The sequence below is a fragment of the Polyodon spathula genome, chromosome 1, assembly GCF_017654505.1.
Source record: "Polyodon spathula isolate WHYD16114869_AA chromosome 1, ASM1765450v1, whole genome shotgun sequence".
Classification (NCBI taxonomy): domain Eukaryota; kingdom Metazoa; phylum Chordata; class Actinopteri; order Acipenseriformes; family Polyodontidae; genus Polyodon; species Polyodon spathula.
In genome coordinates this window covers 10,249,839-10,277,482 of record NC_054534.1, presented here as the reverse complement: position 1 = coordinate 10,277,482, position 27,644 = coordinate 10,249,839, and the positions used below count along the sequence as shown (strand labels likewise).

Sequence of the window (27,644 nt, the reverse complement as noted above, 5' to 3'; positions counted from 1 at the left end):
GTGCTTCCTGGAGTCATTCTCTGCAGCATCACCATCATCACCAATGGGTTCAAACCCTGTTTACACCAAAGTTTTTCTACTGTGCAAGTCATAGCAAAGCTGCTTTGGGCAGTGCATGATAATTACTCCCCTATGAGCACAGCTGGATGAAAAGGGTGCTTATTTAATCTACCTCAAGCTGGCAGCTGCTTGACAGTTGTGTAAGGAAAACACATTATTTCTGTGTCTCTCTGTGTGAAGGAGCGCACACAACAAGGACTTAAGCAGAACAAGTTTCCTTTATTGATCCTAATAATCAAAATACACTTTTACAGCTTAATCGTTATCATTAGACACAATAATGAGACCCTAGCTATTAACAGAAAGGAAGCAGCAATGTCGGTTACCGGTTCTGGAAGAAGCCTCGGACACTGTGCTGGTGTGTGTTCTCAAATGCACCTCCAAGTGTCTGCTGTTTTATACAGTCTTGTGGCAAAGTGGTTAACAGTGTGCAGGTGCAGAGTTCTGTGGTGATCAATAAACAGACAGACAATGATAATCCAGGTGCAATGGTGTTTTATTTTATATTCCACAGTCTGATGACAAACACAGTAAATAATAACAATGAGAACAGGCAATACAGCATTGTGCATTGCTCCGTTGTAATCCATGGATCGGTCCTGAAATAATAGTCCTGATATTTAAACACCCACATGTAACACAAACACGATCACAAGTCCACAGTGAGTGCTATAGTCCTTGTGGTGCAAATACAGTTAATCGTGAACAATGGTGCAGTGATGTCTATGTAAGTGCTAGCCTTTGGCGACAGCTCCAGATCGTGTTTGCTGTCTAATAACAACAAACAAGCAATTCTTTAGACAAGGCAAACAAACAAAACACTCACGATAACAATACAGGTTTTCATTCTGGTTCAGCATTAACCATTCAAAGGAACAGATCACTTCACTACGTCCCCTTTTGTACCATCAATCATGACCCCTTGGTTAACAAGCGCAACCTCTCCTCCAATCTATGGCTGCCACATTGTTTCCCTTCCTGGTCGATGATTTAGTGTATTGTAGCCCCACCCCCTTTCTAGATGGCCGACTTTTGTCTAACCCTGGGAATGTCTGACCATCCAGTCCATGGCACTCTGTTCCCTTTACACAGCGCCCTCACAGGTCAAGAGGGAGATTTATCACCAATAATCATTCTATCTCTGTCTCTACACCCCTTTTCGTGCAAAGCTTATCTGTTGACTTATCTCTGTGTGTCAGCAACATTTTGACCAGACAACTCCTGCTTACACTAGGTCAGGTCAGTTTTACTGATACTTTCTCAGGCAATAAAACATTCTTTCCCTGATAGCAGCCAGATAACAGCATACTTTACAGAGCTTCCCTCAGAGTTATAGTTTTATACTTAGAATCTTTTCATTTACTCTTCACAGCTGCACAAAAGGGTGGAATAAAATTGCACAAACATTTTTTTCCAAAGAGTTATTGTTTCCATGATCTAGACAAACACTGGCTTTGTGTAATCCTTTTTTTGTTTTATTATAACATTAACAAGGATTATTTAGATTTTTTTAAAGTGGAAAAGCTTCACACAATGATGGCACCTCTCTCAGGCAGGGTTCAAGATCCTTGAGACGATCAAATGGGATTTCAACTGCTTTAAACAGCTGGCTAGGCAACACAGAGGCAGCCCAGTAGCTGCCTATAAATTTCCACACTACCTTTCTGCCTACTCGCATGTCTGTTATTGGTGATGGTAACGATAGAGTGAGTGTGTGTGAGTATGTGTGATTGTGTGGGTGTGTGGGTGGTGCGTAAGGAACACTGTCAGCCTAAGCTTGTCTTTCAGGAGAAAGCATTTGAAGCCATCCCACTGTTACGTATGTGCGCTGCATGACTAAAAAGGAATGAAAAAAGGATGCCTGTGGGCTGTCAGAGGAACAGTGCCCATGGAATCACAGTTCTCAATTAAAGAGCACGGTCTCATTAAGCACTTGTCAATCTACAGCCTGTCCTGTCCTGGGGGCGATGGAATTCATCCCAATGTGGCTTTAGGAGTGGGTTCTTTGTTTTCTCAAGAGCCATTATGCAAATGAGGATGCAGTGTGTGGGTGACTAACATGATTAACATGCTTTTGAAGGATTCCATTCTAGGTGGGGAGTGGGGAGTTTCGTGAGGTCAGGATATGTCTTACTAAACTACAGAATCCAGGACTAAAGGACACAGCTGGAAATGAAGTGGAGATAGACATAGGACAGATGGAAGGAGACACTTCTTCACACAGTGTTGAGGTGATGAAATGGATTACCGAGTCATGTTATTAAAGCAAAATATCTCAAATCAAGCTTAAGATAAATTTTGAGCTCAATCAGCCACTAGGAACCGGACGAGCTTGGATGGGCCGAACAGCCTCCTCTCTCTGGTACAGTTTCTGTTCTCTCTGTATGTTCTAAACGAGGCAAAGCTTGGGGTTTCCTCTGTATGTAAGAGTTTAGCTCAGGTTGTGCTGTTGGCTGTCACTTCAATAAAGACAGCTTCTGGACAATTAGAAAAATGAAACCAAACTCTGCCTGTAGTTTGTGTTGATTTGTCCATTCTGCATGTATCTGTTTAAGGGGCTCCGATTTCTGAATGTGAAACGACATTAAAATCTCTATATCTGCTCAGTGCAAACAGGCCTCTTCTGTGCTTTTTTGGACTGCGCTTGTCCGGTTCCCAGTAGCCGATTGTGTTGAGTTGGGCCTTAAAAGATTTTAAAGACTTCAGCCAAGTACCCCCTAATTCTTTGTTGTTTCAGGCTAAACACATTCAGTTCTTTCTATTTTTCTTCTTGGCTCATTCCTTTAAGCCCTGCTGGGATTAGTCTGGTTGCTATTCACTGGACTGTCTCCAGGGCCACAATGTCCTTTTGGAAATGTGGTTACCAAATATTGAACACAGTATTTTAAGTGTCTCAGTTACTGTCAGTTCCACGTGCATTGTAGACTGTGCTGTACATGCTGTCTTAGTTACTGTCAGTTCCACAGTCTTTATTCTGCCTGCCTGCTAATAAAGCTTTGTTTTGGGTTCAGCATGCCGATTGTGTGGCCTGCCCTTATTATAAGTACTGAGCAGAATTGTGAGGCTGTCTCCTTGCAAGAGAGGACACTATACATGACATATTAACTGATTATAAATCAAACAGTGGTGGTCTATATTTTATATTATTATTATTATTATTTAGTCATACAGAGACTTGGTGGTGAACTACGCATCACAACTTCTGCAGCAGTGTCAATTACAATAGACCTTGGTTTAACGTCTCATCTGAAGGACAGGACAGGTTTTATACATACAGGGTCATGCTCTTTGACAGAGACTATTTGAATGTGTTTCACACCGGGTAACTCCGGGATGCTTTGTTACACAGGAGAGTACTCTGACTACAACACACCTACTCCTGTCGAATTATCAGAGCTTGTTCTCGGAACTCTGGGCCAGTGACCTCATAGCTCATCTCTTGCAATGTTGGGTAGTGTCCTCTATTACACAAGACCCTTGTCAACACCATGGCCACCACTAGGATCCATTGCATTCATGCAGCAAGGATCAGGGCATCCATCCATTTTTGGCAGATATTTATACTGGGTAACCTTTCAAACACGCATGCCTGTCTCCAGTTATCCTTCCCATGTTGGGGTGGGGATGTGAAGATATTTACACAGCCCCTATAATCTCTTCTCTTTCCATTATCAAACTGGGGCAGATTAGGACACCATTAAAACTTGAATTATTCATATCTGTATAGCAGTACTAGCAAACAATCAAGGTTTTGCAGATTATAATTCCTACACTTTCCTCCAGTATTGTCTGAATCAGGCTAGTGCGGGGATAATAAATCTAAAAAGGAGTTGACAAAACAAACGCTAGTCACTATTTCAGGTGCAGCATAAGGACAGGAGAGCAGGTCTGCAGCCTGGCTGTGCCATCATGTTGTCTTTAGGGATTATACCACCTCACCAGTTACAGTGGCCCCTTCTGGCCATGTGCCAGGTGAACTGAAGTGCACATCTCCAAGGAGAACCTGTCTGCCCCTGGGTGCTACTTTACCTCATGGCAGAGTCAGCAGAAGAGCGCATATCTATAGCCCACTCGTTTCATTTCATTAGTGATGTTGTGCAAAGACAAGCTGCCACATAAGTGCACAATGATGACCCATTCTCAGTCATTAATCAATCCATTATTTATTGCAAATAGAATTAAAAAAACTATTTGACATGATTTCACCAGAAACACATTTACAATGAGCACCAATAGTACGTCATTGAATTCAGAAACTAATAAAAAAATCATTAAAACACCTATTTTTTTTTTTTTTGGTTTTGTACCAAACTTTAAAAAAATTACAAAACAGACCATGAAACCTATAAAGGTTACACCAAGTGTACATTTCATTCCAACTTAAAGTAAACTGTTAATATGTCTAGTCTTTGTGTGATATAATGAGATCCATTAATTTCCTTGTTAATTAATCAAAATTTAAAATAATTTTGAAGAATATATTATATATTATATATATATATATATATATATTATATATATATATATATATATATATATATATATAATATTCAAATACTGACTTATATAGCATCAGCATTCTTACAGTTCCCTGTGCAAAAGACAGCAAGGCATTCGTCAAACTTACTGCAGGCAAAGCAGCAGCCATGCCTGCTTCCAAGGATTTACAATCTTGTAAGATATTGGAATGGTTTGTCGCTTTCTAAATGTTTTCTTTAGGTTACAAGCAGTTAAAATCATGGTTAAAATCATGGTTAAAGTCATGGTACCTGGTTGCAACTCGATGATAATGATCATGATCTATACTACAGAGAGCATGTGATTGAAGGCTAATGTCTAATAACGGCACAGTGAGGAATATCCTGGCACGAGTTTGAGTTCTTGGAATTACCCATTACCTGGCTCATAAGCAGGGGGTTAGTATAGTAGTTTGCTCATATCATTTCATGAATCTTGTCGGTGAAGTGAAACGTTTTAAAGTCAATAAGGTAAATGCCTGACACTGATGAGGTGTGCCACTCCGAGCAGTCAATGAGCAGCTGGTTCACTCTGTTGAGATTCCCTACCTTCACAGACGGGCGGACATGCTGCACGCTTCCATATATCCCCACATTTAGACACACTCAATTTAGTAATAGCAACAGGCACACAACGACCCTAATTCATTAAATACAAATAAGAGACTGCTGTGCAAGCACACCCCATCTGCTGCTGAGATGCCATAGATTAGTACATCTTGCCTCCTAGTGTACAAACTAGGAGATTTATTTGTTAGCTTCTATTCTGTCTTTTTTATGTTTTCAAATAAGATTCACTTTTCATAAATTTTTTTATAACATCAGCAGTTGTTAGGCTATACCCAAAATTAACCCGAAATGACGGTGAGAGGCTAGTACTGTAGTTTGGAGAATTTGTGAAAAAAAACTATTATTAAAACTAGATCAAGTGCAGGATAAGAGTTTGTTTTAAAAGCAAGAACACTCCCTTCCATTAACCCTCAGGACAGCCTGCTGGGCCCGGCCTCCTCACTACTGTCCTGATCTAGGACATCCAACTCAAAATCAAAATCTTTGATCAAGCCGGGGAAATCCTGCCATTTCACCACTGGCTTCCTCTGTCCAGTACGCAAGTTCACAAAGGTAAACCCAGACACCTTCAGCACCGGGAGGTTATCCAGGCCCATGCACAAGGCCAGGATGCCCCAGTCCCGGTTACACTTGCCACAGAATATCTTGGATTTCTTCTCAAGGACGTCACAGACCTGAGGCTTGGGATGAGGCTGGATGTTGCACAGAGACCTGAAGGCTTTGCTGATAACAACCCTGTGATTATTCTGCAAAATGGAAATAAAGAAGAAACTATTACAACCCCCAGTACACCTGAAGATGTAGTTGATGTCATGAACTCTTTTGTACCTCACAGGGTCTTTATTCGCAGTTTATTGGATTAAAACCAAATGCAATCCGAAAAGTCTATGCAGGCTAAGAGTGAGGAATGCAAGTCTGGAGTATATTGTCAGACAGAAAAAATCAGTGCATATAGGTCAGAATGAACACCTAAAACACAAGCATTAAAGTTCAATTACTGTTAGGCAATGGAAAGGGTTGCAGGAATACACCCTCAACACACCATGTTATATGAGCAAGCTCAGGTGTTTGTGCATGGAGCATCAAGCAGCGTGTACTGCACCTGTATGACGCGGATCTCGTCAGACTTGCAGGCATGTTGACGGCATTTTGCACACTGTAACAGGAAGAGGGTTTCCTCTTTCTTCTTCTCAGGAGCCATTCTCCTCTCCAGGTCTCGTTGTTTCTTTTGCCGCTTCTGAACGTTCCTCACCTGAATCCGATCAATGATTCTCCAGTTACAGGTCAATACAGAAGCAGGGCTAGGGGCAATTCCAATTCCTTTTCAAAATCCATTCCCATTGAATCAATTCCTTTTTAAAATCCATTCCCATTCCCATTGAATCAATTCCAATTCCAAGTCCAATTCCTTCAAAGGACGTGGAATTGGAACAGAACAAAAGGGAAACAAACAGACCCCAACCCTGTACAGAAGAGATCCGGCACAGCAACCACCCATCGCCTCTGCTGGTCTGTGCCTTCCCATTGGGGGGATGGCACAGGGTGCAGTTGTCAATCTAGTTTATACTGGTGGGACAGAAGGTGTGTATTGGTATAAATGCTAGTGAGGTACAAGAAATGATACTGGGGCCACACCACAGTGGTTGAATGTTTTCATAACAGTCTACATAGAACAACACATAGGAAACACAATTAGCAGGGCACCTTGGCCAGGAACACGCCTGGCTCGATGTTCTGTACTGTCTGGATGGCATCATACATGACTTTCTCCTGCAGCATGTTGATCTGCTCCTTCTCTGCGTTCTCTCGGTTGCTGGTGATCAGGATGCAGTGACTGTCTTTTGCCCTGCCTCGGCCTGCAACACAAACAGCATCCTGACCCTACTGCAGCCACGGGAGATACAGGATTAACTCACAGGCTAGTACAGTGTCTGATAAAGCTGTCTGCAGGACACATAGTTAGGTTAACTCTGCCTCTTATGGTGCTTGTCTGTCACTCAAAGTGCAGACAAGCAAGCAGTCTTATAGGTTCTTCCATGACAAATTACCCCTGGAAATCAGAATGTAAACCCCTCCGATTTCATAAATATAAACTCTCTATTGAAACCCTGTGCATTGGAATTTGAGATTCCGTCCGACTAGGAAAGAGCTTGAATCCACCACATGCCCTACAGCCAATCACACTGATGCTTACGCACAGACGAACAAGCAGGGTTTGCTCTTAAAATAACAGCCCAATTTACAGGATGTTCCTCGTTTGATGGACTCCTTGAGAACCAGCTTTGTCATACAGCAACACTAGGTTACACTGGAGATCCACTCATGAGGCTTACCTCGGGTCTGCACCATCTTTATCACGTTACCCACGTAGTCATACAGCAACACCAGGTTACACTGGGCAATATCGATGCCTTCATCAGCCACAGAGGTAGCTATCAGAAGCTTGCTGCCTCCCTCACTTTCAAAGGCACTCAGGGCATCTTTCTGTGTAGACAAAGTCATTCCTGGGGAAGAAACAAAGAGGATATGTTAAAGCTCAAATTGAATGGCGTAAGAAATCCTTTTTAAACAGTTACAGAATGATCCCTTCTCATCTCAGAATGTCTGCAACCTAAGTTACACTAATGCTGATTGTAAGCTAACCACCATACTCCTGACATTAATGTCCAAACAGAAAGGATCCAGCTTTCTTACCAGCAGTGTTTTCTGTTCTTCTGCGGCCAATCAGCACCTTGGGTTTCAGGTGTGCTAAGTCTGGAGTCTCCAGTATCCATCGTTCAACAGCCTAGACAGTGAAAGATAAAGTCAATGGAAAATGACATGCATTACAATCGGCTGATAAGCCAGTGTCCCCAGTTCTTCAGTATGGTCCCGGCTAAACACAAGAGGCATGTTTAGATGTATTTTTAACCTTTACGCTGTTCTCCACCCTACCTCTGCAAGCGCCCTGGTTTTGACGAAGAGGATGGTCTTTGTTTCGGAGTTGTAGTGATACTGCTCATTCAACACACTCTGGAGCTCCTGCAGTTTGGGATTCTCGCGGCCGCTGCTACTGGCGATACAGAGCAGCTCCTTGCTTCTTTCTGAAAGATACAGGGTAACAAATAATACCAAATGAATGAACACTGGATAATCAGTTCTCCAGATGTATGCAAAAATGTGTGAAGTGTGCATGTACTGTACATGTGGCGGTGCGAATGTGTGAAGGGTGCCATACTGTAAATATGGATGTGCGACTGCCTCCATTATATAACTGTTGCAGAGGATTCCCCAATTATCATTTTTTTTTATTTATTTCCCCCAATTTGGAATGCCCAATTATTATTTTTTTACCTCAGTTCACCGCTGCAAACCCCCGGCGACTCAGGAAACGGAGGCTGAAACACTCGTCCTCCGAAACGTGCTCCTGCCAATTCACAGCGAAGCCATCAGACCCACAGTGCCGGAGGACAATACAGATCTGAATGGCTCCACTGCAGACCCGCAGACTATCAGCCACAGGGTTTGCTGGTGCACAGTGAACCGTGGATTGCCCTGCCGATCTAATCCCTTCCTACCCAGACGGTGCTTGGCCAATTGTATGCCGTCCCCTAGGAACCCCCGTTCATGGTCTGCAATGACACAGCCTGGATTCGAAACTACAATCTCCAGACTATAGGGTGCACCCTGCTCTCCATGCAGAGTGCCTTCACTCGGGAGCCCCGACTTGTGATGTTTTTAAAACCTTGATTATTGCATCTTTTGTTATGTGTTTTCTTTAACACGCTGTGTTTAAAACAGTTAATATACACGGTTAAGCACCTTCAAAAACACTGAAAAGTTTCTGATCTGTCTCGTCAAATCTGGTTGGGTCCAGGTTATCAAAATACTTCTGCAGGTAATTAATGGCATCAATAGCACGAGCATCTTCTGATATAATCAGGGAGTCATTGTATTTCTGTACAGAAAAGAGACAAACTTCATTTCTTTATCCCTTTAAAAAACACACTGCAGTACTGCAAGTACATGTTTAATGAAATCACAATAATTATTGCACATTTACAGTAAATGAAGAATGCTTGAAGTTTTATTTTTGGATGCTTAGTAAATGTTTTAATCTTCCACTGAGGGAAATAGTTAATATAAGTTATTATATTTCCTCTTGGGCCACTTTTGGGTGCACATTATATAAGAGTTACACATTATACAAGGAATACACAAGGGAACATTTTACTGCTCCAAAAGTGACAGTGCCCATGTTGAGGAATTCAGGTGTGAAAAGTCCCAGCTTGCAGCAGCTTGTGGGAATGACTTCCCATGTGCTTTGCTGGTTCCCCTCACCCCAAACGTACCCGGAGGTGCTCGGAGCAGGTGACCAGCTTCCTGCAGATCTTCATCTCCTCTTCCTCATCTTGATCCACCAGCTTCAGCACCTTGCACTGCCGCTGCACTGACACCACCCACTGCTCATAGGCCTGGGAGCCCCGCGTGCTCATAGGCACCTTGGACAAGGACTCTGCAAGACAGGGCAGCACAGAGGGCTTCAATGAACGACAGCCGTGCAGGCAAATACATAAATACACTCAAATGACTCCAGTGCTGTCAACCAGCCACAGCCACTAAAAAGAAACTTTTCATCAGATTTAGTAACACACTTACCGATAGTGTAGGTTTTTTTTGCAATGGACTCAACATGTGCCATCAGTCCCAACACAACGTCCATGAAAGGATCCACAGAGCGCCGCTTCACTAACCTTATATCTGGGGGGGGGGATAAGTAATACTAATAAAAGGGTTTTTGTATAATGAAACAAGTGCTTAGTGTGGCATTCAACTCTTGGTGAACAGGATGGAAATACTGCTTTATACATTTACAGTATGTGCAATTATATCATGCAGCAAGTGTTTCAGTCAATCACGTCACAGAACGTCTGTATTTGAGCCCCGAGAACACAGCAGGGATTAATGCACTTGAACCCATTGCACTGGAGTGGACCACCACGGATCCGAGCAGGAGAACATGCTCTACCTTTGCTGGGTATGAAGACGAACTTGCTGAGCTCATTCAAGTGTGTTGTCACAGTGGAGAGGGTGTGGGTGTCAAGGCTGGCACACAGCTGGTAAATGTGTTCCAGGGCACCATCAGCATTCTTTGACTTGCCAACTCCAACAGACGCTGTCAGACCCACAATCTAGAGAAAGGCATAGAGACAGGGAACCAAGTTGTACTCATTGAGCAGCAGCAGTCTGTGTGTACTATTCAGTGTATCACTAAGATACAATATTTATTTTTATTGTATGCATATGGTATTGATCTATGTATATAGTATTGAATATTTATAAAATGCACAGGTAATGTCCTGTTGTGATGACACTATACCCTAGACTTCAGAAAGGATGTTTTTGATTTCTGAAGCCTGATGGGATACACTAGGGGATAATATGGGACTGCACTGATGTGTTCCTAAACTCCGTGCTGAATCTTAACTGAATCCATCAGCTTTTGAGACTGCCGAGTTACACGAGATTCAACTGCAGTTGTTGGATTGCTGAAGAAATGAGTGTCATTACAAACAAACAGAAAACGATCTGGTATATGATGTGCGTTGGTTGTGTACAGTCAGAGAATGTGAGTGGAGTGGTGAAAAAATTTCGCTCGCAGTTCATAATATGCTCCGCTCCTCTCTGCTCCACTCTTTCTTCCATTGTGCTCGCCTCTCATAATATCGTCCACTCCATTGCTTGCAATTCTGGCTCCACTCACATGGTAATAAACAATAAAAATAAACTAGCTGTTTTTTTTTTCTCACTGTGTTGCCAATTGCAGATGAAAAGAAAGGAATACTATTTAATTGTCCTTACTATAATCGCACAGCTTGACCCAAGTAAATAAGAAAAAAATCCCTAGCTATGATCAGCAAAGAAAAAAGCCAGCATAAAGTGCTTAGAGAAGGTATCTAATTCAATTCAAATATGCTTTCTCATTATTATTGATTGGTACCGAAAAAATGCGTACATTGAAAATAATGTAAAATTAGGAAATATCACCTTGCAATGAACAGGTTTTTAACAGATTCCTACAATGTCGTGTACAGTGTACTCACCTACTTCAAACTTTGCATATGATTAGTATCAAATTAGCTTTATACTGGGCTTGTTTGTATCCAAATATCTCACAGGGAGCTCAAAGCAACTCACGAGTGTATTAACTATCTTAAGAGTGCAGAAAATATAAATCGTGTTCACAGCGCTGTATTGGGGCATAAGGGTAGAAATGTGCAAGAACACAGGCTATGTAATAACTACAGACAGATGGACACACTGATGAGACGTTTCTCACATTTTTATATGGCATAAATGCAGCTCCAATCGGGAGAATATATATTTTTCCTTCTATAATGAATTATAAAGTGCAACGCCAATCACATTGAATATAAAAAAAAAACAAAAAAAATCTCTGCAAACATAAAAGTGCCTAATTTTGTTTTGAAACTGGAAAATGAATGAACATGCAAAGGCATGACAGAAAATACTGTAAAGTGACTGCATCTGTATTTGTCAACTTTTTTTGTGCAAACTCCATGGCACAAATGTGTCCAGTCCTTCTCCGTGCTGTAATGGAGCCGGACGGAAATATCCGCTCTGCGCTCCTCTCCAGCAACTACTCCGCTCCGCGTAAAATATGCTCTCCCTGCTCCGCTCCGCTCACACTCTCTGTATACAGCACATCACTTGGCTGTAGACTGACTAGGAGTTCACCCACCTGTAGCAGACTGACCACATGAACCAAACAACTTTCCAAACAACGCATGTGAAATAAGAATAAAAATAATAATACCCTGCCTGGCTTGAGGAATTACAATAAGAACACCCTGCCTGGCTTGAGGAATTACAATAAGAATACCCTGCCTGGCTTGAGGAATTACAATAAGAATACCCTGCCTGGCTTGCTGAATTTCAGTAAGAATACCCTACCTGGCTTGCTGAATTTCAGTAAGAATACCCTGCCTGGCTTGCTGAATTTCAGTAAGAATACCCTGCCTGGCTTGCTGAATTTCAGTAAGAATACCCTGCCTGGCTTGCTGAATTTCAGTAAGAATACCCTGCCTGGCTTGCTGAATTTCAGTAAGAATACCCTACCTGGCTTGCTGAATTTCAGTAAGAATACCCTGCCTGCCTTGCTGAATTTCAGTAAGAATACCCTGCCTGCCTTGCTGAATTTCAGTAAGAATACCCTGCCTGGCTTGCTGAATTTCAGTAAGAATACCCTGCCTGGCTTGCTGAATTTCAGTAAGAATACCCTACCTGGCTTGCTGAATTTCAGTAAGAATACTCTGCCTGGCTTGCTGAATTTCAGTAAGAATACCCTACCTGGCTTGCTGAATTTCAGTAAGAATACCCTGCCTGGCTTGCTGAATTTCAGTAAGAATACCCTGCCTGCCTTGCTGAATTTCAGTAAGAATACCCTGCCTGGTTTGCTGAATTTCAGTAAGCCCTATGTTCCCCTTGCGTTTCCCGTGCCCATCACGGTACCTGAGGGAGGGCAGCGCTCTGGGGGCCCTGCAGTCTGATGTCCATGTACATGCCCATGATGCTGTTGTATGAGTGCTTCTTGCTCGTGTTGTGGCACTCGTCGAAGAAGATCAAAGTGAATGTTGACAGCCCAGGGATGGTGCCGTTCTCCAGGCTGAACTGCAGGATCATGGGTGTCATCACAATGATGTCATACTCTTCCACTGCAACTTTCACTGTCAGGTTAGAGGCAGAATCCCCAAAACAGCCAGTCACTTCAAAGCTGTGAAAGCAAACACACAGGCAACTTTTGTAGCTATTGTGTTGGAACGTTCCCTCTGCTCAAAACTTTGTTCCCTTAGTTTTTACTTCAGTGGATTATTTGCATGCGATCTCAAACACTGCGTCTCATGCAAAATGTTGTTTTTTTTCTTGTAAAAAAGCATTGCAACTGGTTGTTTTAAAAAGAATGAGCACTAGATCAATGAATTACAATGTGTTTTTTTGTGATTGAACATCAAAGTTTGTTCTTAATTTTCGTTTGCCCTCTTTAACCAGCTGGGAGTGTTTTAAGTCTCTTGTAGAGACACCAATCCTTCCCAGCGTGGGAAGCTTGTGCAGTCACTCAGGTTAAGTGTATTGTTACATAAGAATAAAATAGCCCCTGAGAGGCATGAGTCTGCATTGTGTACAGTAGCTATTTAAAAGCAGGACCAAATTCTTGATTGTTAACAGCTAAAGGCATTCGTGCAATAACAGTGCTGCAGCACTTATTGATGTAGGGAACATTTTCATTTATTTTTCTTCATGAGATTAACATACTGATATCTCCTGAAATGTACTGTTTTTAGAGCTATGATTTTGAAACATCAACAGGCTGTATAATTCTTTTTTTTTTTTTTTTTTTTTTTTTAAGATTTAAGCATTGAAAAACTGTGAGGTCTCACAAAGGTCTCTCTATTGCTCCGCTTTCTCCCTTGGGAAGCCAGGGATGTGGGAACAAAATGTTTAATGGGCTAAATCCCCCCAAATCCCCTTTCCAGCCTCATCTCATTAGTGTTCCTGCTTCTTGCTCTCCCTGTGTACAAGTCTACAGAGCCAATATCAAGTGCATTAGAAGGGTGTTAAAGCCATACTCTGTATCTTGGAAGTACTTCCTGAACAGCTCCATCTGCTGCTGACAGAGGGGGATGGTGTTGGCCAGGAAAGCTACCTTCCTCTTGGACTCTTCAGTACCCTGTCTCAGGTGTTGCCAGCAGATCTCCACGGCGATGACGGTCTTCCCAGAGCCTAGGCCAAGAAAAGTGTAATTACTCACTTGTAGTGGCTGTGTTTATGTATTTATGTATCTTCATTCATCACATACTTGTACAGGACTTTGCTTGTGAGGTTACAAGATGTTTAAATGGGCCAGGCCCTGCCCCTCCACACAACCACAAGCTCACCCGTAGGGGCACATATGATGGTGTTTCTACCCTCCAGAGCTGGCAAAGCTAATTCCTCCTGATAGGCCCGCAGTTCAGTTAATGGGGAGGTTATCTTGCAGTCATATCTCTTTACTTTTTGTCTTGATTCTGCATCTGTAAAAATAAAAAGAGATTTATAGGAGCTGGCTGGTCCACAGTTCATATCACATAGGGTTGGACAGGGGGACAGTGTTTTCACACAGTAACCTGCAACCTTCAGACATCGGCTCCAATGTTATTTGCACATTGACAGGTTGGGTATATGTTGAGAGCCCAGATGAATGCTGCTGTTCCAAACCTCTTGCATATTCCTTACTTATTTCTTGAGCTGTATTTGTCTCATTTTGAAAGAAGCTAAATTATGGCAGAGTAAGTAGCTACACACTAACAGCCAACAGGACCAACTTGTACCGACCCACATATTGTACAGCATGTGCTCATTCAAACAGATAGAAGGCTGACATGTAGCTACATTCCACAGTTCCATAATAGCATCAACATTAAATAAGCAAGTCTCAATGTTTCTGTAATCTCTTATTCTGTAAATCTATTTCCATTATCAATTAACAGAGGGGGTACAACTAGCAGCTGGCAAAAAGGGTCTCTTTCAAAATTCACAAAGTGCTCTGCAGACAACAGGTACAACACCCCCCCCCCCAAATATAATAAAAATAAACCTATGTCAAGGTTGGCATGCAGGTCCTCCATTTCCACCTCCTGGCTGTAGGTCATCTCTATCTCTTCAGTGCCACTCTTCATATCAGCATCTAGGTCAAATATGGACAGAAATGATCTCTACAGCCCTCAAGTGAAGCGATCACAGTGTAACCGGTTTAATAAGTCACTCTCCACCTAGTATCAGAACAATTTCAACATGAATAAACAGGTAATAGGAATTTATAAGTGATGGAGTTGCACTATAGCTTTTAAAAACCTTGTGTCAGTCCACTAAAATTCATTAACATGAAGGGAAGCTAGACTACTAGTCTCCCTGTAAAAAAATATACAGTTGTAAATTATTAAAAAAAAAAAAAAAAAAAAAGTATCTATACTTTTTAATTTACATGCTACCATTCACTGAACAAAAACAAATAGCAATTTATTTATTTATTTTTTAAGATTGCAGAAATATTTTTAAATGTTTATGCAGAAAAAAAAGAAAAGTTGGTTCACATCCTGCCAGTCTTGTTCTTACCGCACCTTCATGATCGCCCAGGGCAAGATTATCATAGCCGGCAGCAGACAGTGCATCCTGCAGTGTTTTATACCAGTGGGGATTGTCAGACCTGAGGATAAAGTCCAGCAGTCTAGCCATTCCAGCATGATCCCCTTTGATTTGAGTTACCTGTTGAATGAAATACATTATATCAGCCGCATACAGATTCATGTAGGTGCTGTATATTGGAAGAGTTTGAAACTATCATGAAATGTGACACTAGATGTAACACTGTATATGTGAAGAGAGCAGGTATAGCAATGCAGTGCAGGCTCATTCTCACATACCTGCCGCACTTCCTCTTCCTGGGACTGCAGGAGGCACTCGGAGAGGCGAGGGAGGATGGCCATGGGACGAGCTCCTGGTTCCAGCGTTGGCCTCAGTTTTTTCACCATCTGTTTGTAAAGCCTGGACTTGTCAAGCTCTGTGAAATCCTCCATATCGATCGATTTAGAGAGGTTAGGGTACCCTGCATGAGAAGGAGGCACAGAAGCCCACCTGTCAGTGGAAATTGTCCATTCCAATGGGACACATGGACACAACTCTGAAGAATACTTCAGCAGTGGGTGTCTTACTAGATACCCAGCTGGTATGGAAAACCAGTACAGGTTTACAGCAGTCGTGAAGGGGATTAGCATAACAAGCTTGTCAACCAGTCGAAAACCAGTAGATTACAAAATCCGACCAGTGTCAGCTGCTGCTGGACACGGGAGTTTTTAAAAACTGAGTTTGATTGGGAGGTCAAGAGTTTGATACCAGTCAGTAATACATAAAGTCAATCTAAATACTGGACAGGGGAAACAACAAAAAAATCCTACTTAATTAAAAACCCAGCAGTATAACTTAAAGCAAGGCCCCAATTATAGCAGTTTATAAACAGCGTCTAGAACTAAACTCAGGTTTCTCCAGTTGACTTCACAATAACAGCTGAAATAGCTTTAACTCAGATGCAGTCCATTTATCCTACTGCATCGCTGGTGTAGGTTCATCTTGATCCTGTGGCAACACTACCTCACCTTAGCCTTAGCACTGGTGAGAAGCTCTATTAGAAGAGGTGGGGCCCTATTACCTGTAACAGAGGATGTGCATGTGAAGTGTTGAGGGTGTGGGGAATATTTCTATCAGACTGGTAGCACCATGAGCAACAGGCAGCACCTTCATGAAAATGAAAAGATCAACAGCACAACAGGATGCACCAGACACATCACTATGGTTTTAAGCACTATTGTACACCTGGTAGATTTAGAAATGATTTGTGTAAAAGTCATAAGAGATAAAGCACCTACCTGCATTACTCAGCCCATCCAAGAACATCTTAAACCAGCCAAGGGATTCCACTTTCTTGATCAGATCCAAGAGGAGAACCGATGCCTGTGTCGGGCCCTCATTCTCCTCCTTTGCTTTGATCAGCTCCACCTCCACTGGGGTAACACACAGGATTACTCACACACAGCCCTACAGTCGAATGCTGACTTGTTATTGTAACATCCCTGACTGGGTTGTGCACAACTGAATGCCTCTCGGTTTAGAGGGGATCAGAGAGCTGTGTATAGTCTTGGGTACTTCAGAGTAACCATGGGTTAATTACAATGCTAAATACTACAAGTCCCTGAAGTACCATGTGCTCAGGGCAGATTGCTGAGACCTGTGTCTAGAGTTTCTTTTCAGGGCTGCATTAAGGACTTCAAATGATTATTCATTAATTTCATTTAAAAAAAATAGCTTTTAGCTAAAACTGCAAGCAGTGTGCCCCTTGCACTAGATGATGTACAGTACAAGGAATGTTGGGTTTTCATTTGCTCTCTGTGGTAGGCTTAGGTGCCTAACTCAAAGGGAAGGTGGGGCAAGCTATATATTTTCCTAGCACATTTACAAGTGCTGGGCCCAAGCCCTGGACACCCTTACTGCTCTATTTTAACACACCTGTGAATGTGTGCCTTCATAAAGGTAGGGGCAATGCCCTGGCTATTGTTAGACATGTTATTGGCACACCAGGGCTGGGGTCAACTCACATTCCTTTTAATCAATGCCCATTCCTTTATCAAATCAATTCTCAATTCACACACCCTTTTAATCAGTGCCCATTCCTTTATCAAATCAATTCTCAATTCACACTCTATTTTAATCAATGCCCATTCCTTTATCAAATCAATTCCCAATACACAGTCTATTTTAATCAATGCCCATTCCAAGAGCTTCAAATGAATTCCTTTGAAGGAATTGGAATTGGGAATTGAGTTTATAAGAGTTGAAACTGTACAACCATTATGTTGTAAATAAAAAATAAAAATAATAGCACATTTCAGTTTGGGGGACGAATATGTCACTCCAAAGTAGGGTATTGCAAATATAATCCACACTATTTTAATAATGCCATGATAGATACACATATATTAGTATAAAGTATGACCAATGTCTAAACTACCAAGACAAGCTTGGTTTCCATTGCTGTGAATACGATGAACGAGGAAACTCAGCTGAGTTTAAACAAATAAATAAATAAGTACAATTGCTTTTACTTACTGGGTTCAAAAAAATCCAGGAACTGCAAGACGCGAGATGGTTGAATAATTTCAGTGATGTATTTACAGTAGCGCTGGAGTAATTCCTTTTCACTCATTTTCTAGCAAGCCTGAAACACCTTTCTCTTGCTGCAATTCACGTCTGCATGTAAACAGTGTAGTTTTATTTTCCTGAACCTAGAGCTGTACATTCCCACCTCTGGTTTCACTTCTCAAGAAATCAGCTGACTCAAATCGGGGAAGAGCTGTGAAAGGGGCGTGTGGGAATCCGCGGCGAGAGACTCCCATTTTATTTACAAAGCAAGCAGGACGTGAAACTACCCACAGCGATGCTAGAGCACTGGGAGACGTACAGTAACTATCAAACGTCCCCGGAAAACTGGGATTGGGGCAGTTTTCTGTCTTAAATTTTTTCCCGGGGACTGATAAAGCATATAGATATATATAACTATATATATATATATTATATATAATATATCTAGTATATCCATTGCTCTTGTCCCCATTACATGTCGAGGTACAAGGACTCCCAGAAAACGATCACTCTGATGATTGGCAACAGAGAATGCTCAAGGAGTTATTATTGCACAGCTCGAAGTGTGTCCGCTTGAACAAAGTAAAGCAGAGGGGACCCTAAAGGGAAGCCCAACCCTGTAGACTACACACCTGGACATATCTGGTACAGTCATTTCCCGTATACAGCACAACAATAAATGCAGTCAAATTCAAATTTTCAAATTCAAAGTGCTTTATTAGCATGACCAGTATTGGGTATTGCAAAGCATTGATAACAATTGTCATTTTACATGCATAAAGGAGGCAGCTCCTACATAGAGTGGTGAGGCTATGAATTGGTTACCAGGTCATGTTGTTGATGCTGAATCAATCAGGTAATGTGGAATAGCCTCTTCTCATTTGTACATTTTCAGATTTGTTCTTGTATTTTTACTAGGCTTTCTTTTTTTTTTAATCTTTTGGTTTTTAAAGAACTTTCTTTATTATCAATACAATTAAACTACTTTTTATTTCTTTTGATATTTCTCAAATTTAAGTTTGCTGCTGACAAAATGTTGAGCATAAAATTAAAAAGTATGCTTTTATGACAACTGATATTGTTTACCTTTTTTTGTGGAAAGAAGTTTGAGATACAATTTCATTCCTATGGTTTTGCGCTATGTCTTTCTCAGATCTCTGATGTTTTATAAACTAAATGTGTGTCTGTATGTAAATTGCAACCTGTTGGCACCACACACTCAAATCTGCTTATGGCATAGACAAGTAGAACTGCAGCAGAGGGGTGACACACAGTTAAGGCTGAGAAGACAACAGCAACGGTTTAGCCTGGGAACCAGGAGGAGCAGTTTCAAAAGCACAAATGTGCTTCCTGTCCAGTTGGATATGCTTAAGAATCCTGCATGGAGATCCCCATGGCATATAGTGAGCTGGTTTTCTGATATTTCATGCAAACAGAAGGATGTGGATGTGGAAGCTCTTGTGTTGCTTATAGAAGAGCAGGGGTGTGGCCTTTCATTGAAAATAATGCATCTGGGGCTAGTTTCACAAAGCACTTACAGCACTGAGCAACAGTACCTTCGAGACAGAACTGTATAGCTTTAAAAAATCCAGCTCACAATCAACACAATAAACATGTATTCCTCTGTTGTGCACTGCCTTGTCCACCCTTCTTTAAGCACTGACTGTGTCTCATAATAGTTTACCACAATAAATGAGCAGGTTCCCTCAAGTTTATCCTTTACAGTTACCATAGTTCAGCAATGTTTTTTAATATGCTTTACCATACCTCTCTGAGCTCTACAATCGTCACACCACACTTGCTTACTTCTACCATGCTTTCACTATGCTTTGTTACACTTTTCTCTGCTTTTAGTGCCTCATAACTCTTATATCATTTGGTATTTATGTCATCCCCATCATCAAACACTCAGTCACACATACATAAGATAAAATAAATAAACAACTCAAGATGTAGGTAGAGTAGAAGCCCTACTTGACTTTGTTTTTTATACTTTTACCCTCCATGCCTCCTTTGATCCATCACGTATCTAAGCAATGCCGATGCTTGCCCACTAAAGGTTCTATTGTATACAACTCCAGTAAATACAGTATTGTGATTTACAAAAGTACAAATTGTGATGATGGTTTTCGTGATACATGCAAAACAACTTAACAAAAACCCATCAGCGAGCAAACACAATCTTCGGGTGAGAAAGATGTGGTCATAATCGCTAACCAGGGTCAGGATTGAGACAAAAAAGAACATTCAAAAGGCTATCGTCCTGCTCCACAAGCAGTTAATTCAGGACACAAAGATCACTATAAATACAGTACTGTTGAAATAGAATGCACATAGCATGGGACTAAACTGTTAAGAAGCGCAGCTGTTTCCTAATGCTGTACACTCATAGTAAAACAAAGAGAATCCTACGCTGCAGATTATTTTTGTAAAAATGTGTTTCTTTTTTTTGTACCAAAATGCCAGTTCCTATTTGCATCAAAAGGAAAACTCTTTTTTTTTGGCATTCAATCCTCAGAAGATGACTCCTCTGTTACCCTCAGGTCAAACCTATGATGGTTTAAAGATTTGAGGGACACTCTTGCACCGGTCAAGTACTGCAGTGTATCTACTGTAGTTCAATAACATGCCTCAATACCAGGAATCTTGCTGTTGCCTCCCAACTTGTTAGGAATCAAAAGTCCTCTGTTTGAGACTTTCAAGGAATCATTCAGGTTTTCAGACTGCCAGTGATAGATGCACCTATACAATGTGGCAGGAGACCCGATCGTATGATGTCCAGATAGTGAACTTCTGGGTAAAGGGCGTTTATATGGAGTGCGAGCAGGCGGTTCCCATCATGCAGGCAGTGACCAGGGTAGCTGGTAGGCATCGAGTCTAGGACACTTAGTGCCTGAGGACAAGAAATCAAGCCTGTTATTACACATCTCGTTTTTTTATGCCCCAATAAGCTTCCCAACCCAAACGTTTCCCCATTTACTGATTATACAAAGTACAATTTAAACTGTTTGTATGAAAACAACAAGGAGTGGCTAATATTGTTTTCCACACCCACATAACAAGGTGTAACTCAAAATTGAAATGTACCTTTCTCTTGTAATGTCTGCATCATGGCAAACAGTACTACAGTCTAAAATGTATTCAGTAAATTCATTATCTGTATGGTCTTCAAACTCAGGAAGATAATGCAGGAAGAGTATTGCTAGGAAAGGCATTTAAAAGGTGAGTTTCAAAAATAGTATTTATCAAACATATTTGGTTTACCATTAATCAAAATGAGATGAATCAGGTGGTTAATATTGCACACCTACCAACACACTATTTTAATATGGGGGAATCTCCTTATTCCTCTTATTTGCATGTTGCATTACTGTCGCAGAGTATTGAATTGATATGTTTTCATATTTCATGTGTATGATGCTCTCCATAAGGCAATATCTAAATACAAGACACACAAATTCTCAATCGTCATGGGGCCCACAGTATGTACCTGCTGTGCTTTGGGCGAGAGCTGCAGGTCTGTGCCTGGCTGGAGTCGAAGCCGATTCTCTGCAGGGACCTCTACTAACAGGAAGGCAGACATGCTGCAGGCCAACACTCGGAACCTGCAGAGTACAAACACAGGGCGACTGTACAACAGAAAAAAACCCAGCTGCTGTGCAAGCAATACACAACTACACAGAGCTACAGATCACTCTGCTATGTAAAAAAAAAAATAAAAAAAAAATTCCTATTTATACACTTTAAAGAAAAACATTCCTATTGATAAATAGGTAAAGCGCCTCTTGGTGTGGGTGTGAAATATCCTAACTAATGCACTCATCTTGTTGTTTAGAGTCTGTTTCAATCATCACAACCACTGCACCACCATGGCCTCAATAAAGCTAACCTACAATTACATCTGGTGCATCAGTGTAACCATTAACCTGCCTCCCTTGTAGGAAAATATGAATGGGACCATGTACACCAACTGGACTGTATAAGAGTGTCTTTGTACTGCAAACTATAACTTATGCTCAGTAACCTGTGGCTGGAAAATAACTGCTAAATAAGGTCAATGCTGGTGCACAAGCTCAACTCATAACGGTTTTAAGGACAAGTTTAATGTTAATCTCTTCTTATGCATGTGTGCTTTGAGACTTTGAATCAATACATGTAATACTGCTAAAGTTCAATCAGGACCAATTCTTGTCCTAATTATACTTAATTATAATTAGGGCTTTAGTTTTTGGTTTTTATTTTCTCTCCCTCCCTTTAAACCTTAATTAATACTTTTTTTTTAAATTTTAGTATTCACCAATTGTTTATCATTCTCTCCCAAATTAGACTAGGCAATTGTCTTTAGGCTCAGCTCACCACTACCAGCCCTGCGCTGACTCGTAAGCGGCTGTCCTCCGAAGCGTGTGCTGTCAGCCGACCGCTTCTTTTCACACTGCAGACTCACCGTGCAGCCACTTCAGAGCTACAGCGTCAGAGGACAACGCAGCTCTGGCCGGCTTACAGGCAAGCCTGCAGGCGCCCAGCCAGACTACAGGGGCCGCTGGTGCGCGGTGAGCAGAGGACACCCTGGTCTACTAAGCGCAGTGTAGTAAAATATCAAAACAATCTCTCTAAGCAAATAACAAAATCAAACAACAAAAATATATATGAAAAGATTTACCACTAATATTGGTTCTCACTTTGGAGATACTGTTTCATTCATTCTAGCAACTGCAGATCTTCAAGGTCTCATTATTAATAGTAAACATAGGTACAATACCCACTGCCTACCTGCTGGAAAGGGGAGACTTCTTGCCCAGGCCTATAGCCCCCAGGATCCCGGAGGCTAGTCTCTCCTCCCCCAGCTGTCCCAGCTGAGTCTGCATGGCCAACAGGGTCTGTACGAGGGGCTCCAGGTGCTCCTGCTCCACCTGCACCATCACCAGCTCCAGGGCCTTGTGCCACCACAGGAACAGCTTGCTTTCATCAGACGCACTGCTGCAGAAACAAGGGGGGGAATGTCAGTTTAATAAATAGTACAAATAGTTTAATCTACCTTTAAAAAAAAATTGTAAATCAGAACAAAACACATTCACAGCTTCAAAATGTTCAATCAGAATTTTAAGGTAAAATTGTAAGACACGAAATCTAGCAGATAAACATTTTGGCTAGTGCCTTCCTCTATGTACTCCTGTGGGAATGATCACATGTTGCTTGAGGATGTTATCTGAAAAAGTTTCTTGAATTTTTTTCAGAAACGTGTGTCTGGAATCAATTTTCCTTGTGCATGCTGGGCCTAACCCCGGTGAGCGTGGCTGTGTTTGTGCCTCTGACCTGGGGATGACCTGCTCTGTCCAGGCACTGAGCAGTACCAGACTCCTCCTCTCGCAGGCCAGCATCTGTTACAGGTTGAGGCGCTGCAGGATGTACACGGAGAGCACCAGGAAGCTGCCCAGGGACAGGCTCTCCTGTAGGAACTCCTCCGCAGTCAGCTCAGGCACCTGTAGAGACACCAGGGTAGGGCCCCAGCCGGAGGACTGGTCAAGGGAAACGCCTGGGAATGGGGAGGAGGACAGAAACAGGCAATGAATGCAGAACTTAAGTGTTTATGGAGAAAGAAGGTGACAGGTAAAGAGAAACTTCATAAGTACTTTTTAAAACAAAAATAATGATGAAGGCACGGCATTAAAAATAACAATACACTGCTTGCATTTAACGCAGACGAACCACGATGGGCCAGAAAGCCCTTCAAATTCCCAGTTTCTCTCAAGTTCTTACCGTTGGTGAAGTAGGCGAGGATGCATGCCTCCGTGGTGTGTGCCATGTGTTGGACGGAGGCCAGGCTGTGGCAGGCCGCGGTGAGGAGGGGCAGGACCAGGGGGCACGGGCTCTCCTTTCCACCCAACTCAGCAGACTCCCTTGCAGGGTCAGTGCTGTGGACATACCAGTGCTGTTCAGCACTGTCAGCACCTCTGCAAACAGGCTGCATGTCGCCATGTGCCTCTGCTGCACATCAGTCTCTGCAGGACAACAAAAGGATGAAATTAGGAGGGATTTTTGGTCTACTTGTTTTATAAATGATGTAAAACTATAAAAAAAAAAAAACTATAATTCCAGTAGACAAACTTTTCAGCTAGTGCTTTCATCAGTGTACTGATTAAGAACTGTATGTTATTTAAAAATGAAACCAGTTAGAGTAGGATAGTCTCACTGTGTGACAGCTATGTGTAAACAGCATCAACCACCATTATATTAAAGGTTATAGTTTTACCTTACAATTCAGATTGAGAATTTTGAAGTGATGGGTAATTTTGAAGGATAAATGTCCCTCCAACACATGTCATGACCATCCGATGTTTGCAGTGAAATGTGTATTAGATGATCTGCAGTGGTTAGGGTGAGAGATTCTTTCTAAAGGATTCAAGTCGTAGCAGTGCAGGTGAGATTACTGCCTCATACTGACAGCCAGACCTAGTAAGACTCCTGACATGGTGGATTGAAGATCACAGTGTCCTCCAGCAGTCTCTCCATCTCCCTCTGCAGCTCTGCCAGGGCGATACTCCCTCTCTGGTCCAAGGACACTAGGAACTGAACCACCAGGTGGATGAACCCTCGGCACTTAGGAGTCATGTCCTGCTGATGCAAACAACAAACTAGGGATGTTAATAGTTTTAAAAAAATGTCTTACATCTTTAGAATTGTTCCTAAACTTTTAGTCACTGTCAAAGATGTGTATGTCAACTGCAGTTTTTATAGAGCAGGACTGCCCTTATGTTAAAGTTGAAATGTGTTTAATCCTAATGTTTAAACATTTTGGAAATTAAACTGAATTTAACAGCCCTATAACACACAAAGCATGGCTCTTGCTCCAAGACCCCTCAAAGCCTTGTGTGTCTTGCAGGTGCCAGCTAAACTGTTAGGATCTCATTTTTGAAACATGAAAACAGCATTCTGCACAGTGCACTGTGTAACATGAACAACCAGTTTACTACATGCATTACATTTCTAAACTGCAAAAATGACTTCACTCTATTTTCATTATATATTATAGCATTATAAAGGGGGAACAAAGCTGGTGCAACGACATCAAGTAGACAAACGTACTAAACTGAGGAAGGTACAAGCCGAAACGTTTGCCTGCTTGACTCTGGTTTTCTTTTAGTTTTACCTCAGAATTGTGATTGAGCGTTTTGATGCTGTGAATGGTGAAGTGCAGTGCTGTGCATACCTGGTGCAGCCTCCCCTCACAGTCAGCCCCAATCCCTGCAGCTATCTTCAGCAGCTTGACAGTGAGCTCAGAGGAGGAGTCCCTCTTCACGATGAAGGCCCGAGGGTAGTGGCTGTTAACGTAGCCAAGAACGTTGTGGTAGGACGTGAAGTCCACAGAGTGCCATGGCAGGGTCCAGCAAGTTCAGAAGAGAAGATTCCTGCAAAGAGCAAGTAAGGGAAAAAAAAAAAACATTAAAAAATAAGTTTATTACACACTATGTACCATGTGCTGCTGATAACCGAAGGTGCGATACATTGCTATCAAAAGTTGGAACAATAATCTTGTACAGAAAAAGTATGATCTGGCTTTATTTAAAAAAGCAAAAAGAAAAAGAGCGTGAGAGATGGAGGAAGAACTACTAACTAGATACATCTACAATTATGCATCCTGTTTTTGACCCCCAGATGTACAGACAGTGCAGGTATCTGACTCACAGGCTTGCTGATGAGCTCATCCTCCTTGGCCAGGAAGACCATCATGTAGAGCAGGTAGACCACCATGGCCTGCGAGTGGGGCTGTGGGCTCAGCGCGTCGCTCAGCATGCTCACCCAGTTCACCTGACACAGCAGCGTGCCCACGAACAGGAAGCAGCTCTTCGGGCTGCCTCGCTGCACCTGCAGACAAGTGCACACTTCTTTAGTTCATTGACATGTCATTTAGGACTCTGCTCCCACACTTAGGCAGTCTCCCACCTGAGGAAGTGAGAGTTCCGGAGATCTTATGTTTTATCACAATTGCATTTTTTGCTAGAAAAATGAGACATGTTTGCTCCTTGCGTTTAACTACTGTTATTATTATTAAGACCAGTAATCAGTTACAATATATATATAATTTTAGCGCCTTTGCAATACTAGGCACAATTCCCATTAGTCCTGAATTAGGTAATTATCTTAGCCTCAATATACACCTCCCTCTCTACAACTGTCCCATACATTCTTTTATGTTCCCATCATATTCTTTTCCTTAGGAGTGACTTTGCTTCCAAGGTGTCTTTTACCAGCCCTTACAAAGGGCCAAAATAGCAACCCAGACCTTTGATGGCTGGTGACATCCTGACGATTATATATATATATATATATATATATATATATATATATATATATATATATATATATATATATATATATATATATATATAAACACACACAACACTGTATGACAGTAAGCAGTGGGAAGGGAGCATAAGAGTGAAAGTACCTTGAAGAACTGATCCATGAGGGCCTGGTCTGGGTGCAGGTCCCTCTAGTGCAGCCGGCTGTAGACTCTGTGGTAGGTATACAGGATATACTCTGGCATTTTGGGAGCGGTGCAGGTCTCACAGTAGTGCATGAGGTGCAGCCACAGCGCTCCCCTCTGCCCGGGCAGTAACTTCTCTGTACAGCAGAGAGGGCGAACCATACCGTATATTTGGGTTTTTTTTTATTTTATTTTATTTTTAAGCAAAATGAAAACCCCATTGATATTTATATTTCAGTCAAGACAACTTTTCTGATTTGAAAACACAAACCAAAAACATTTTATAATATTTTTGATTGGCTCTGTGGTACCCCTACCACCTACCACAGAGCCAACAGCCATGTACAGTACTTGTTTGAGCAGGTAACTTTGAAACGACAGTACCGACAACATGGGAAGGTGGGTTTAAATTAACCTGGCATGGTTATTACTGGCTATCACTGATTAATAACTGAAAAGAACATTGGGGTAACCTTCTGGCCCAATCTCAACTTGATTTTTTTCCCCTCACCTTCCAGAAGTTTTGCATTGTTTTACATTAGTTATGTTTTTGTCATGGAAGACAGTAGCTAAGACTAAAGCACAGAGCATCCTTTCAGCTGTACTGAAGTACAGTGGTAGTAAAACATACACTGTTATAATTTAGAATATAACATTTAGAAAGAGAATCAAATTAAGTATTAAGAAGACCCAGCTGAAGCAGTTTTCCTGATGGGAACAAGGCACTGCACCTCAGTAAGGTTCTCCTGGCGTAAACAGCAGGAAAAAAAAAAAGAAAAAAACTTACCCTTGAACTTCCCATGTAGCATGTCAATAAACTCAGAGTACAAAGTCACCATGCTGGCTGCAGCAGACGTGTCGGTCTGCAGCCATGGGTAATATCGAGGGCTGCTGAGGATGGCAAAGGAAACTGTATAACAAATGACTGCATTTCATCTCATAATAATTGAAAACAACTAACTGCATCAGCACAGCTACCTTGCCTCCCCTGTGTCCAGCACCAGTATCCATGGTCTAAAAAAGCCCACGATTTTAGAATGCAGAGCCTGCAGAACTAAAACAGAAACATTTTCTTCAGCATCCATACAAGCTAAAACCGACTGGCTTCATCTTCATCTTCACCTTCATCAGATATTCCACCTGTTCCCAGTCAAAAGCACTATGTGCAGCAGGGAAAGGGACTGTTGGGCTCAAGTGGGGTTATAATACAGTAGTTCCTGTTGCCTAAAAATGATGTCACTGACATACAGTACATGCCTCGCCACGGCTGCAAATACTGTATA

The 27,644-nt window shown here is 41.8% G+C and overlaps 1 protein-coding gene and 1 pseudogene across 1 annotated transcript; both read right to left on the bottom strand.

The window, feature by feature from the left end:
- Positions 1 to 4,636: 4,636 nt before the first annotated feature.
- LOC121313904 (antiviral innate immune response receptor RIG-I-like) lies at positions 4,637 to 18,045 on the bottom strand. Its single transcript, XM_041246689.1, has 18 exons — positions 17,844 to 18,045; positions 16,607 to 16,741; positions 15,608 to 15,789; positions 15,305 to 15,449; positions 14,782 to 14,871; positions 14,084 to 14,218; positions 13,775 to 13,928; positions 12,660 to 12,921; positions 10,156 to 10,318; positions 9,786 to 9,887; positions 9,479 to 9,642; positions 8,949 to 9,084; positions 8,082 to 8,230; positions 7,842 to 7,932; positions 7,481 to 7,651; positions 6,852 to 7,003; positions 6,250 to 6,399; positions 4,637 to 5,893 (listed from the first exon to the last, which is right to left on the bottom strand). Exons 1-18 carry the CDS (start codon positions 17,938 to 17,940, stop codon positions 5,558 to 5,560), a joined length of 2,814 nt encoding a protein of 937 aa, XP_041102623.1. The 5' UTR covers positions 17,941 to 18,045; the 3' UTR covers positions 4,637 to 5,557.
- A 527-nt stretch (positions 18,046 to 18,572) lies between these two features.
- LOC121323013 overlaps positions 18,573 to 27,644 on the bottom strand; it is a 22,120-nt pseudogene continuing 13,048 nt past the window's right edge.

Bases quoted from the DNA above. Each gene is read 5' to 3' on its own strand.
- LOC121313904 (XM_041246689.1), bottom strand. From the start codon at position 17,940: ATGAGTGAAAAGGAATTACTCCAGCGCTACTGTAAATACATCACTGAA. The intron at 14,219-14,781 runs GTTTATTTTTAT...TTATTTTTACAG, and splicing joins GCATGCCAACCTTGACATAG to ATGCAGAATCAAGACAAAAA. The intron at 7,933-8,081 runs GTAGGGTGGAGA...TTCACTGTCTAG, and splicing joins AAACCAGGGCGCTTGCAGAG to GCTGTTGAACGATGGATACT.